Source organism: Drosophila erecta, unplaced genomic scaffold (assembly GCF_003286155.1).
Source record: "Drosophila erecta strain 14021-0224.00,06,07 unplaced genomic scaffold, DereRS2 tig00000000-arrow-pilon, whole genome shotgun sequence".
NCBI lineage: Eukaryota > Metazoa > Arthropoda > Insecta > Diptera > Drosophilidae > Drosophila > Drosophila erecta.
The window spans coordinates 16,472,174-16,485,009 of NW_020825194.1; the positions used below are offsets into that span (position 1 = coordinate 16,472,174).

A 12,836-nucleotide genomic window follows, 5' to 3' on the forward strand; every position below is an offset into this window, starting at 1 on the left:
TGTATTTTGAAGTGGCATTTTTGAAATTATTTTTTTATTAGTCTTGTAAATTTCTATCGATTAGCAAAAATCGCTCACGCCCACTCCTCTACCGCCCACAATCCGCACAAAACTCTCACGAACACAATTTTAACAAATTTTTAAGTTTTTTTTCATTTTATTACCACTTTCCCCGATTTCTACTGATATTGCAGAAATGTTGAATGTTGTTTTCACTTTCACTAGCTGAGTAACGGGTATCTGATAGTCGGGAAAAATCGACTATAGTATTCTATCTTGTTTTATGTTCGGATATAACTTTTCTTTACTTAGAACACAAAAATACGTAGTCTTGCGCTGTTTTAAATTCTTTAGGTTATATCCTTTAAAGTTCTTATATTGCCTTCGGAGTATTATTGGAAAAATAAGTGGGTTTACGAGCACAACCAGTGAGTGCAATTCTCAAAGGCAGTCAAAAAGGCAAACCACAGCCCCAAGGCAGCCATGAGCAGCGATTCCGATTGTGATTGCGATTGTTGATGACCTGCCACTTGGCATTGCATCCTCGGCTTTATGGGTGCTTCGCATAGTGGGAAGTTGGGAACTGTGAGCTTGGAGCTTCGAGCTCAGGGGCGTGGCACCGGTAAAGGTCAGCCCACCAAATCATCTGCGATGCCACTTGATGTTGTCTGATTGCCACAAATCGGGGGAACTGCCAGTGCTAACACAAAAAAACCCGGCGGAGGAGGAAAACTGAAAGGGGGCATAGATGATGGGGTTTCATTTCCGACCCCCATTCCCTGACCTAGTTGCAAAGTTTCGCTGGCAGAGGAGTCTTGCACCTCAGCACGTATCAGCTTTTCACTTTTATTTGCCCTTGCCGATGCTGGTGCTGCTGCAACCAGAGGTGGCCGGCTCCTGTAAAGATAACTCCTTCATCCTCACGCTCCGATGACTCCAGAAAGCCACACTCACAGAAGCAGCTGCTGTTTGTGCTGCTGCTGAAAGTGCCCCCATTGATGGACGATGGATGGAATGGTGGAGAACACCACCTCCTCCAGAGTCTTTCTCGGAAACTTTCGGTTTCGAGCAGCTGCTGTCTCGAGTCGGCAACTCACAATTTAATTGGACTTTAGTGTGTCAGTGGGTTGCTAAATTGCAGACGCTTCGGTGAAGGAAGAGGTTCCAGTGGCCACCAGTGCACCAACAATTTCCTTTGAATGCAACTGTATGCACTCGCCGCCCTTTTTAGTCAGGTGGTGGGTGGGGCAGCTGTTTAGTGGGTCAGGTCAGGCACAGCAAGTTAGCCGGGAAATGAGTCGCGTGCATGATTTATGGCCCCGGGTTCCTGGCCAAGAGACCAGCTGCGCCGCCTTCCAAGTGCCGAACAAGTTACGGGCCACGCCAATATTGCACATTTAAAGAATAAAATTATTCCAAAAATAAGTCTTTGAAGTGTTCCATGTTCAGCTAAGGACGTAATGGCCGTCCTTTAGGTCTAAGGAAAAGTGCTGGTCCCATAAGTGAAATATTTAAGAAGATTATACAAGAAGTAAAAGAAGAAGAAACGGCTAATTTTCTTTTAATTAAAACGTTTTGTTGAAATCTGAAATTTATAAAACCATTTAATAAATGAGTGTCCCACTTTTTGCGAGTGTAAAAGTAGTTAAAAATGCACAAGCCCATTTACCCCGATGCCATTACATAACCCTTTTCTAACTTCCACCCCCTTCTTCTCTTGTCCGCCCATTTTTAGGCCAGTGCCGCCGATCAACTAATCAATACCATGGACTTGCGTGCCCGCACAGCGGCGGCCATAGTGCGTCCCCATTCGGCGGATTTCTTGGAGTACGAGGCACGTGCCGAGGCAGCTGCAGCCGCTGCGGCCGCGGCGGTGGCCCAAAGTCAGCAGGAAAGCGGCAGGGCACCGAGGCCCAAGTCCAGTTTGGACATCAATCGCACGCCGGACAGCTTCTACTACTCGGAGGCCAGCTATGCGGACAAGATGCGAAAGAGTGCGCTGTATCTGCAGAGCGGAGGAGCTGGTGCCGCACAGCCGCAGCAGCCGGGCAGCTATCGCACCACGGCGGCAGATTTCAACTCTGGAGTGAACACCATTGGCTATGAGAACCCCTACGAGAGGGCCTACAAGCGGCAGGAACTTCTGGCCGAGGCGCAGGGTGGAGGGGCTAGCAGCATGCCGCGGATGAGCCGGTCCGCCAGTCAGGGACGCTCGGTGGCCTCCCAGCTGCAGTCGCCGCAGCAGGAGGATCTGCCGCCACTGAATGTTCATCCGGGCTCCATTTTCCCACCCTCGATGTCCACCCAGGAGATCATTAGCAAGAACGAGCAGTTCCTGAGATCCGCTAGTGCCCGTCTGCCCAAAAGATCGGGTGGAATGGACGATGACTATTCGGCTGGCAATTCCACTACCACATCGCCCACGGGTGGGGCAGGTGCCTCCAACTCGCCGCAGCACAATTTGGATGGCGAACGGAAACGGGAGGAGTCCATGAAGCGTCTGCTGGAGTGGAAACAACGCATGCTGCAGTCACCCTTGACTCGCAAGGGCATACAACAGGGCGGCAGCAACATGTCCGCCATGTCCAAGTTGGGCAGCAATCCAAACATCTTGCTGGCATCCACGGCGGTAGCCAGTGGAGCACGCTATGCACCCCAGGCGGGAAAAACGGGCTTGGTGGGCAATGGAAATGGCACTGCCCAGGGGGCTGGAAATCCACCATCAGCATCGGGCATCCAGCGATCACGATCCGAGAGCCAGGCCAACGCGGGTCCCGGGGGAGTGGTGTACAACAACTACTCCTCGGATGATGAGGGTGAGTCCTAGTCCTCGAAGACTTCCATTACGTATTCCCCATTCTGCTTGGCTTCAACTCTGTCCCTTTGTAATACGTCTATATCTGTTACTTTCTCTTCTACGAATCTCAAACTACGTTTATGCGCTAGTAATGTAATAATTGACCAAAGCCTTTGTCTGCAATGTAATTATTTGTTTTTTAAGCTCCATTAAAAAGTTGATTGAAATAGATATTTAATTATGCAATTCAAAGTCAATTATCCTACGTCCACATTATCTTCGCGAAATAATGCAATTGAAAAACAGCAATTGTGTAGTCTCGGTTAATAATATTTGTTCTGCAGACTGCCTTTTTGTTGACATTTAATGCGCGCGCATAAACGTAGTATGTATCTCTATTTGCATCAGTATCGTATCGTATCCATAGCTATATCCTTTTATTTATCCGTATCTGTAGCTGTTGCTAACCATGCTGCCCTGTTCTGCGTATCTTATTTTGTTTTTTATATTTATATTTTACTTTTCATTTTACTTGGCAACTGGGCTTTTGCTTTCAGTTAGTTGCATGTTTTGTAGTCTTGAGACCTTGAGATGTCTGCTTTTTGCCTTACTTTGTAGGATGACCAAGTTACTTAGTTGCAGTTGCAACAGTGCTGCCCTTTCGCTTAAGGACTCTAGAAATCTATAAATAAAGGACCTCGTCTGGCCTTGACAGGCCGCATTTTGCTCGAATCTCTGACCATTAACTATTTATAAGCCCTAACAATTTCAATGCTAATTTATCATGTTCAGACGCCAGGCTAAACAATTAAAAGCTTCATGTAGTTAATACTTGTGTGTTTTACAATTTTGTGTGGCCTTCTCTTATGTTTTAATAAATATGGTTAATTTGAATGTACACAACAGAAAGCAATTTATGTCGAAAATCGAAACCTTCCTGCCGTGCTAACACAATACATAGACAAAGACAGAACTCCACGCCCACACAAACACATAATTCAGAAGCAATTGAAAAGTATAGAGTAATTAATTTAGAAATGCTGCCAAAAAGTAGGCAATACATTAAATTAAATTCTGCCCAGCTTAAAATTGTTGGCCAAAAACTAAAATCAAACGTACACACAAATTCTTGCATTTGCCTTTATCCGATGGAAAAAGGAGGGTAAAACGAAAAACCAATATTTCTGTAGTTCATAAATCTATCTCTCCTTTTGTTTTTTGGAAATCTCTATCTTTCATGGGTTTAGTAAACATTTTTGGCGTAGTTTCGTTTCGGATTTGTTTCATTCATATACATATACATTTATATACATATTCGTTTTTCCATCATGACAACCGGGTGCTTGGTATTTCCACTACTAAATGCCGCTGTAAACTTTGCACTAAAACCCAAAAACAATAAATAAGCAAAAACCAATAAAACTCAAACTCAATCTGGGCTCATAGCGCAATCGACCACCCATTTGATTGAATTTAATTACATACCAACCAGCCAGATATACAAATGTGTTTTATATTTCTTTTTTTCCATACAAACATATATAAATAATTCATTGTGTATACGTTGAACTTGGTAACTCTTAAACAAAATACCTCAATTTGTAAATGCTGTAAATGTAAAACAATGATCGATACCAAAACTCGATACTCGTCAAAAAATTAACAATATCGAATTGCACGAATCGCAGCTGGGACTGTGGATGATAACTTGTATAGTGCGACGGCAGGAAGGTCATCGTCAAAAACAACAACTAAAGCAACGACATCACAGGCAATAGTGGCAACAACAACAGCAGCGTTAGCAATAACAAATCTTGATAGTAGCAAAAATCTAGAGACTTCCAACCAAACAGAAACAGAGGCAACACCAACATCATCATCAACACCATCATCATCCAAAGCAAAAGTACAACTAAAGCCCATTTTGAAAGTGCACGAGGCCAGCAAAACCCGCATTATTCAGGTGCAACCCAAACATCTGGAAGAGCGGCCAAAGCTCAGATTGCAATTGCCCAAGGCGATGGGAAATGAGGAGCAGCAGCAGGAGCCGCAGGAGCCACAGGATGAGGAGCAGGAGAATGTTGAAGCTGAGCCTGTTCCCATTCTGCCAAAGAAAACAGCACCCAAGTCGCCTCAGAATGCCAATTATGTGCCTGTGTACAACAATAAGCTGGTTAGCAACTACGAGAACATGGAGTTTGGCAAGCCAATCCCCGAAAGCAAAATCCCTCACAGCAATGCAGCCATTACCGATCCCGAGGAGACGCCCATGCTAATGCAGCTGAAGTTGTTCAAGGAACAGCAGGAGCAGCAGAGGCAACAACAGGAAAACGAGGAGGACCTGACACCCACAGCGGAAAGTAAACCCATTCCAGGGGAGCAGAAGGAAATGGAGGCTCCCAGACATATAGCAGACCAGAAATTAGAATCACACGAGGAGCAGGAGCTAGAGGAAGAGGAGGAGAATGGGGATGAGGATGAGGATGAGAGCACGGCTTGCGAGGAGTACACAGATGATGATATAGATGAAGCCCTGGCTCAGGATGATGAGGATGAAGCTGTCGTCGAGGCAGTAGAGTCCCAGGAACTTGCTGAGGAGCGGGAACTGCAGCAGATATATGTGAACGAGCCCATTACACCCACGGACCAGCAATTCGATGAGAGTCACTATCTGCCCATGACGCCCAAGAAAGTGGAACTGGGTCAGCCGGGTGTCCTGACCTTAGTTTCCGCAACGTATGCCGAGGAGGAGGAGGAGAATCACTACGTAGAGATGACTAAGTGCATAGAGGACGAGGATTGCAGAAGCAACTACGAGATAATGTGTCTGGCCACCACCAGTTCGAGTTCTTTTAATGTGACCACCAAAACGGAGCCTGTCTACATGGAACTGGCAGGGGTTAAACCATCATCTGTAGCACCAGCCACCGACGATGCCCACTGCTCTTCGGGACGTTCCACTTTAAAGAAGGCAAAGAAATCGGGCACTGAAACCTTGAAAAAGAAGACCAAAAAGCGACAGGGCAAGGACATGCCCGATATCCTTAAGCCTACCAAGAGTGCCCTAGCCTTGGCCAGCGATAGCTCGGATGCGGATGATGAGAGCAGCCGGCAGCAGCTGGAGGCCAAGAAACTGCGCTCCAGATCACGTTTCAGTTTATCGGATACATTCAGGCCAGCTTCTTACTATTTAGGCGCCTCAACGCCCCTCAACAATTATGCAGAGAGCTCGGACAGTGAGATTTTACCACCACCACCCATTCCCGCTTCACCACCGCCCATGGAGGAGCTGAAAACGGAGGAGATCTTCTCCTCCGAACACTATGATACTGTGAAGAGAAAGGACAGCAATGGTAAAGTGAATCTATCGTACGACCAATTGCCGAAGATGCATGCCAGCAATACGTCCCTGAACCTGCCGAAAGCTGTTCCCAGTCCTACTCTGAAAAGTAGTCGTCTCTCCTTACCTGACCACTTCTCCAAGGTGCGAATGACACCGCAGAGGTTATTGGTAGCAGCCACACCGGCACAGCAACATCACGCCAGGACATTATCCGATTCCAACTACAGTTGCCACCTGACCGATACAAGTTCTCGTACATCCTCGGATTTGGATCTTTATCGCAGGAGGGGACAACAGCAGAGGTGTACCAGCAACAATTCCCTGCCCTTAAGCAGTGAAAATGAGTCCGTGGAATTCCGCCAGAGATCGGACTCCGAATTGGATCGCCAGCGTTCGAGAAGACCGCTTTCCCAGGAATCCATCAGTGAGATTGAGTCGCTGAGCGAACAGTTCGAGGAAACGCTGAGTAGTCATGAATTAGACACCTACCTGAGCCATTTGCACCTGTCCACCGGACAGGCCACGCCCACCAGTCACCTGCTGAATGAAGCCAACGCAGCAGCCGGTGCCGATATCCTGACCAATCTTATCAAGCCACCGAAAACATTCCGGAATGCCGAGGACGAGGAGCAGCATTTCTATGGTAACATACACTTTCTCTCCTCAACGGATTCAATTCAGCAGTTGGGTGAAGCGGGAGCAACAGCTCTACGGATTATCCACAGTCGCAACAACAGCAATATATCCACCCAGTCGGCTCCTTATTACTATTCGGAGCTGCCGGCACCGCCGCCTTTGAACAATCAGCGTGATATCCATGCCCATGGGCTAAACATAGCCCACATACACAATCCCATCGATCGGCATCAGTTCAATGTGGACGCCCTGGTGGACAAGGATCAGGCCATTGATAGCAGAAACATCTACTGCGGGCAGAAGGACAACAACGAGAAGCTGAGCAACAAGAATCTCAAGCTAAACAAATCCGTGGATCTGCCGGCAGATATGGAGGGCAGTGGTAGCAGTGGTGGTGCACTAAACCCGGTGGTCCATTCATATCTCACAACTACTAAAAACACAAATCTCGCTCGTAAAACGATTGGTGGTAGCAATCCGTCGGATGATGGCAATCCTAACGAAGATGGTGCTGGTGAAAATTCGGAGGAGGCTGGCAAGACCCCGTCGAATAATGTCCATACCAACCTCTCAGTTCTAGGTGGCGAGCTGCTCTGGGAGGAGGATGCCCTGTGGCGGGAGAGTTTGCGTAGGGTGTCGCAGCGGCATGCCAGATCTCTGGATGATCTGGACAGGATTACGGCGGCTCCGCCAGTTTCTAGTACGCCCAAGGCAAAGCTGAGCCGCGAGGTGACCTATGTGAATGACAGCCTGAAGCCGCTCCAGCGTCAGCAGTTAACCAACGAGCACGATGTGTACGTGCAACTGATGGACACTACGTCCTCCTTCCACGACCAGGACCAAACGGATTCCGATGTCTACGAGGTCCTGCGAGAGGAGACCTCCTCGAATTTGTCCCACAAATCAAACGAACTAGATCGCGAGACCATCCGACAGTGGGATGCCATGTCCAGTGGCCTGATGAAGAGCCACCACAGCGGTGTGGAGACCACGGGAGCTGGCTCTGCCCACCTGCCCCTCACCAGCAGTGTGCGCTCCATCGTCCAGCAGCTGAACAATAGTTCCATGGATGATGCCAATGGCAATCCCATGGCTACAAGCAAAAAGTCAAGAGCGAACAACAATAATTAGTGAGGCTACCACCGCGGAAAATGCAGGCCCTTCATTTCCGCCCCGAAAAATATATGTGCAATCATTTCCGTAGTTTCACTTTGAGCTTTGCATTTCGCAATTTTGCAATTTCGCAATTTTTGGTATTGCACTCTGCAAAATATTTTATGTCACTCTGCTTGCCCGTCATAATTTTCAGTTAGATAGTGCTCTATTTGTTTTGTTGGCTGTCACTGTTGCTGTTGTTGTTGTCATTATTGTTGTGTTGTGTTGTGTTGTTTTGTTTAATTAATCAACTGGTAAGCAAACTTATACTTATTTATCCAACCCACTTATCTCATTAAGTCATTGAAGCGCTTGTGTATATATTCGCCACTCACTCACATTCTCACCCATGCACTCACATCTGTAAAGTTGAACAAATCCATAGATAGCTATCTATTTGGGAAGTTGCAAATAGCCATAGGAGCCAGCAGCTGCAGATACAGTTCAAATATATGTTAAACATCCGTAGAATTTCCATCCCCACACCCGGAACAACAAATACAAAAATTAGAGCAAAACAGAGCCACCAATTACAAATCCAAATTAAATCCAAATATTCCGTACCACTGCTGGGCATTCGCTAACCGATTACTGATTGCTTTCCTAAATACTTCGCGCACGCATTGAAACTATATAAGCCCAATCTCCCCACCCGTCCATCTGAAATTGCCTAATTTTCCTAATCCAATCTCTGTGACCTTATAGCCTCGATTTCCGTGCGCAATGTGAACAATCTGCCTGTGGGAAATCTGACGGTGAAGCCGGATCCCTCGGATGTCCATCAGGAGTCCGCCTTTGCCCCTTACTATGGTGGAGCGGCGGAGACTAAGTACGCCAAGAACACGGTGCTCACGGATCGCGGTCTGTATGCCGCAAACGGATCTGGACTGGCCACATCCACGCCCCAGAATCAGCAGCAGTTCCGGATGCGGCGCACCGGAAGTAGGGCGGAAATCGATATGCTGGAGCGCGAGACAAGCAGCCAGATCAGGGTGAGTCCATGCTGGGTTAAAACATACACGCTTTTCAGAATTTTCCCAAATTGGACATAAGCAACTCGATTTTGTAAGTGGGCAGTCTCTATTTCACTCGTGAACCAATTGAATGGACAATTAAAATGCTTTACACAATTATGAATAATTTACATATATCGGTAATCACTTAAATAAATCATATCAATGCCAGTTAATTTTTGGGGGCAGTAACGAACGAAAGCTTTAATATGTTTACACAACCCACAGAACTTGGATGTCTCGGCCGGTGATTTGCTGAGTCGCACCCACGAGGAGCTGGTCCTTTTGCTGATTCAGTTGAGGAGACAGAGTAGTCAGACTGCCAGGGCCATCGAGCAGTGCTGCAGCGATATTCACGATGTGCAGGTTGATAAAGAAGAGCATTTTATGTTTACCTTGGGGAGGTTTTGGCTAACTTCTGGTGCTGGTTCTGTCACTAAATCTGCTTTATACCCATCTCACTGTTGAAAATATTACTTTAGGTAGCCCCATTAACAATACAAACATGTACTCCTCCACAGAATCGACTGCGGAGTGCCGAGGGTTTGACCAGAGCCGAAAGTATCCAGCGATTGGACTACTTGAAGCAGCACCTTCTGGACCTGGAGCGCCATTACGAGAAGAGCAAGCCGCTGGTCAATTTGGTGGACAACATGGTCAAGTTGGGCTCGCTGTATCGCAATGATGCAAATGGCAGGGTCCAACCAGCCACACTGGATCGCCTGGAGTTCAATCAGCGGATGCAAGAGCAGCAAATGCTGCAAGAGGAGCAGCAGCAGTGGGAGCGTCTCAGTCCCAATCAGGCAGAGTTGCAGGTATGGTTTTGTCCTGCATTTTTTCTAAATTACAATAGTACGAGTTATTATTAATTATTGGCCCACGTAACATATATATTTGAAACATTTAGGCCAAGGTGCGTGAGCTCTATCAACTGGATCAGCTGCTGCAGGAGGAGTCGGGCACTTTGCAGAGCTTGCAGCGGGACAAGGAGGACCTCGAGCGAGCCTTGGGAGGATTGAGGGCTCGCATCCACGACAGCAATGCCACGCCCATGGCCCTGGAGGCGGCCAAGAAACAGCAGCACATCCTGGAGCGCGAGTTGTCGCGGGTTCATCAGCTTCTGGCCGAGAACTCTAAGGTATCCAAGGTGCCTAGTAGAAGTTCTTTGCATTCTGTGTCCATCACTGCGTGTTTTTTATCTGCTTGAGCTTCGCATGTCGCTTATGTCACTAACCAACAACTAATTTTAAAAGGATTAAACTATGAATAGGAAGGAGTTCATGAAAATTAGAGGTAGAGGGGAACATTTGTGATTAAATTTCAAACTGGAAACAGTACATTTTTGTTAGCCAACCAATGCCAACCCCACCTAGTTTATTTTGTGATTAGCCTGAATATCAAACAAATTTCTTTAAAACCACTATAATCAAAAAGTTTTTCATTCTGTAATACATGTGCTCAGTTAAATAAACAGAAATTCATTAAAATGTTTTGCCAAAATGAGATTTATATATATAAAAGAGAATAAATTTATTACTTAGCTAAATAAGTAATAAAAGGCAGCAATTTCAGAAAAGTGGTTACAAATTTAATACATTGAATTCGAGCTATACATATTTTTATGTAGCCAGGATAGTCTTTTATCCAACTAGTGTTTACTAAAGCTCAAATGATAGGATTAATGCAAAAGACTTCTCGTGTTTGTGGCTCTGCTGCATGTGCCATTCTCGAAACCTGAGAGCCAACCGATTAATCCGTAATCCTACCTTGCAGAAACTGGAGCAGACAGTGGCGGGAAATGCTCGTCTGGAGCAGGAGTTACTCCTCCTCCGCCAGAAGGTACAGGCCACTCGAGGATCCACCACCAATGGAGTGAATGGTGATGGCTCGCACATCAATGGTGACCAAACTGCCGCCGTTTTAGCCTCGGAATTGGAGCGAGTGCAGTCCCTGGTGGGCGATATGCAAAGACAGCGTCACGAACTCAGCTCCGCAGTTCGCCAGCTGACGGAGAACTCGACCAGGTTGTACCAGGAGATTGGCAACAAGGAGATGAACGGCGGTGGCTCCACCAATGGCAGTCTGAAGAAGCGAAGCAACTCTACTAGTTGGACGGAAACCGATTTGGATGCCAATATGCTGCGATGCGGATCCCGTCAGCAGTTGAATGATTCCACTTTGAACCTATCCACTCCCCTCTATGTGGAAACAAATAGTTCGAGCAAACTGAGTGACTACAATCGATACAATGGCAGTAGCGATGCCATCGAGATGAGTGGCGTGGACAGTGACGGTTTCCTGGACAGCAATCCATTCGCCATTGGCTTGGAAAAGCCGGAGATTAAGACGGTGAGGATTGTGAAGCGAGAGTCTGAACGTCGCAATCGCGATCGCAGCGAAAGGGGTCTAAGCAACTCCATTCAGAATCTGGATCAGGTCCTGGAGGAGGAGCAATATGCCCAACAGCAGAGGGAACAGCAGCTGTACGCTCAAAACATGGAGGAACAGATGACCAATGGTCACCACAGTCGATCCAAGTCACTACCCCGAAACTACAGTGAGCCCCCGAAGCAACGACACAGTCGACATCTAAATGGTGGCAAGCAGAATGGTCACCACTACAATGGTGGCTACGATTATGATCGGAACAGCAACTACGAGCATCAGCCGCCGCCACCACCGGCACCACAGAGCAATGGACACCACCACAATCATCCACAAAGGGAGCAGCGGGAGCACCTTAATCCACTGGCCAATGCCTATTTCGCCAAGCAGCTCCAGCAGCAGGCGAATCCCTCGAGGGACAGTGCCCGTGTGGCCCTGCGGACCAAGACCGACTCCATGCAGAGCCTCAACAAGAGCCTCACGGACATCAGTCCGGAGCCAGTGTTCCAGAGCGTGGCTGCCCGCCAGATTATCAACGAAATGTCCGCCGGTTCGGCATCGGAGGACACCGAGAAGGTGGTGGAGAAGGTGCCACCGCACCACAAACATCGCAGAGCGGTTCCAAGGGAAAAGCGGCGGCACTACACTGCCCCAAACAATGTCAATCAGAAAGCCATGGAAAAGGTGCAGGCCGAAAACGACATGAATCGAAATGTAAGGGATTGGAAAAATAAGGTCTTCATATAAACTAATAATGTTTGTTTTTCTAGAACACCAACTGGCGAGCTCGCGATGATTTGGACATGGAGGTGGCCCTAAGACCACGAATGAATGCTCCTGATGTGGTTCGCTCCGCTTTGGGACAGGGAGAGAAGATATCCGAGAACACCATAGATAACTTGCTGCTGGCACCGAACAAAATAGTCATACCCGAGCGTTACATACCGGAAACAGTAAGAAAAGGCTGATTTCAAATTTTGATTAACCTAATTTATAAATCTACTTTAATTTATTTAGACGCCCGAACTGTCGCCGGAGGAGAAGAAGCGTCGGCAGGAGAAGGTCGAGTCCATTAAGAAAATGCTGGCTGAGGCGCCCATTAGCAGCAATGTAAGTCTCCCAGACTCAGTCCATATGTATCTACATAAAATTATTCAATATAAATTCACGTAGGAAAACGAGAGCCTGCCTCCGAGCAAAATCAACGCCGAGAAGAAGCAGCGCGAGCACCTGCTGCAACTCAACCAAATCCTGGCACAACAGGTGATGCAGGTCAGCAAGATCGTGGCCGGTAAGTAGAGTCAACCTGGAATGCATTTAGGTCTCCTACCAGATAATAACCTTTGTGTTAAGTTCCAATCGATATCCGAAAACAAAGACCCAATTCGAACGTATACGCAATGCCTTGCAAGTTGAGTTTATGTTCCATGTTTATGTTCTTACTAATATGCTCTCCCGAAATCGAACATATAGACCCTTGCGTTATTTATCTATATGTATATACCTA

General features: G+C 47.0%; 1 protein-coding gene across 14 annotated transcripts in view; it reads left to right on the forward strand.

Moving 5' to 3' along the window:
* LOC6553396 overlaps positions 1–12,836 on the forward strand; it is a 50,371-nt gene that overhangs the window by 34,683 nt on the left and 2,852 nt on the right. For 6 of the 14 annotated variants that reach the window (XM_015154641.2, XM_015154639.2, XM_026975648.1 and 3 more), the window contains 2 exons: positions 1,736–2,816; positions 4,486–8,142. In XM_015154641.2, the coding sequence (XP_015010127.1) occupies positions 1,736–2,816; positions 4,486–7,907 (4,503 nt within the window). In that variant the 3' untranslated portion in view covers positions 7,908–8,142. Of the gene's footprint in view, positions 1–1,735; positions 2,817–4,485; positions 8,143–8,636; positions 8,924–9,172; positions 9,311–9,465; positions 9,760–9,851; positions 10,083–10,717; positions 12,044–12,099; positions 12,283–12,346; positions 12,440–12,502; positions 12,621–12,836 lie in introns of those variants that run through there. The other 8 variants (XM_015154638.2, XM_026975651.1, XM_026975653.1 and 5 more) reach the window with 4 other exon arrangements.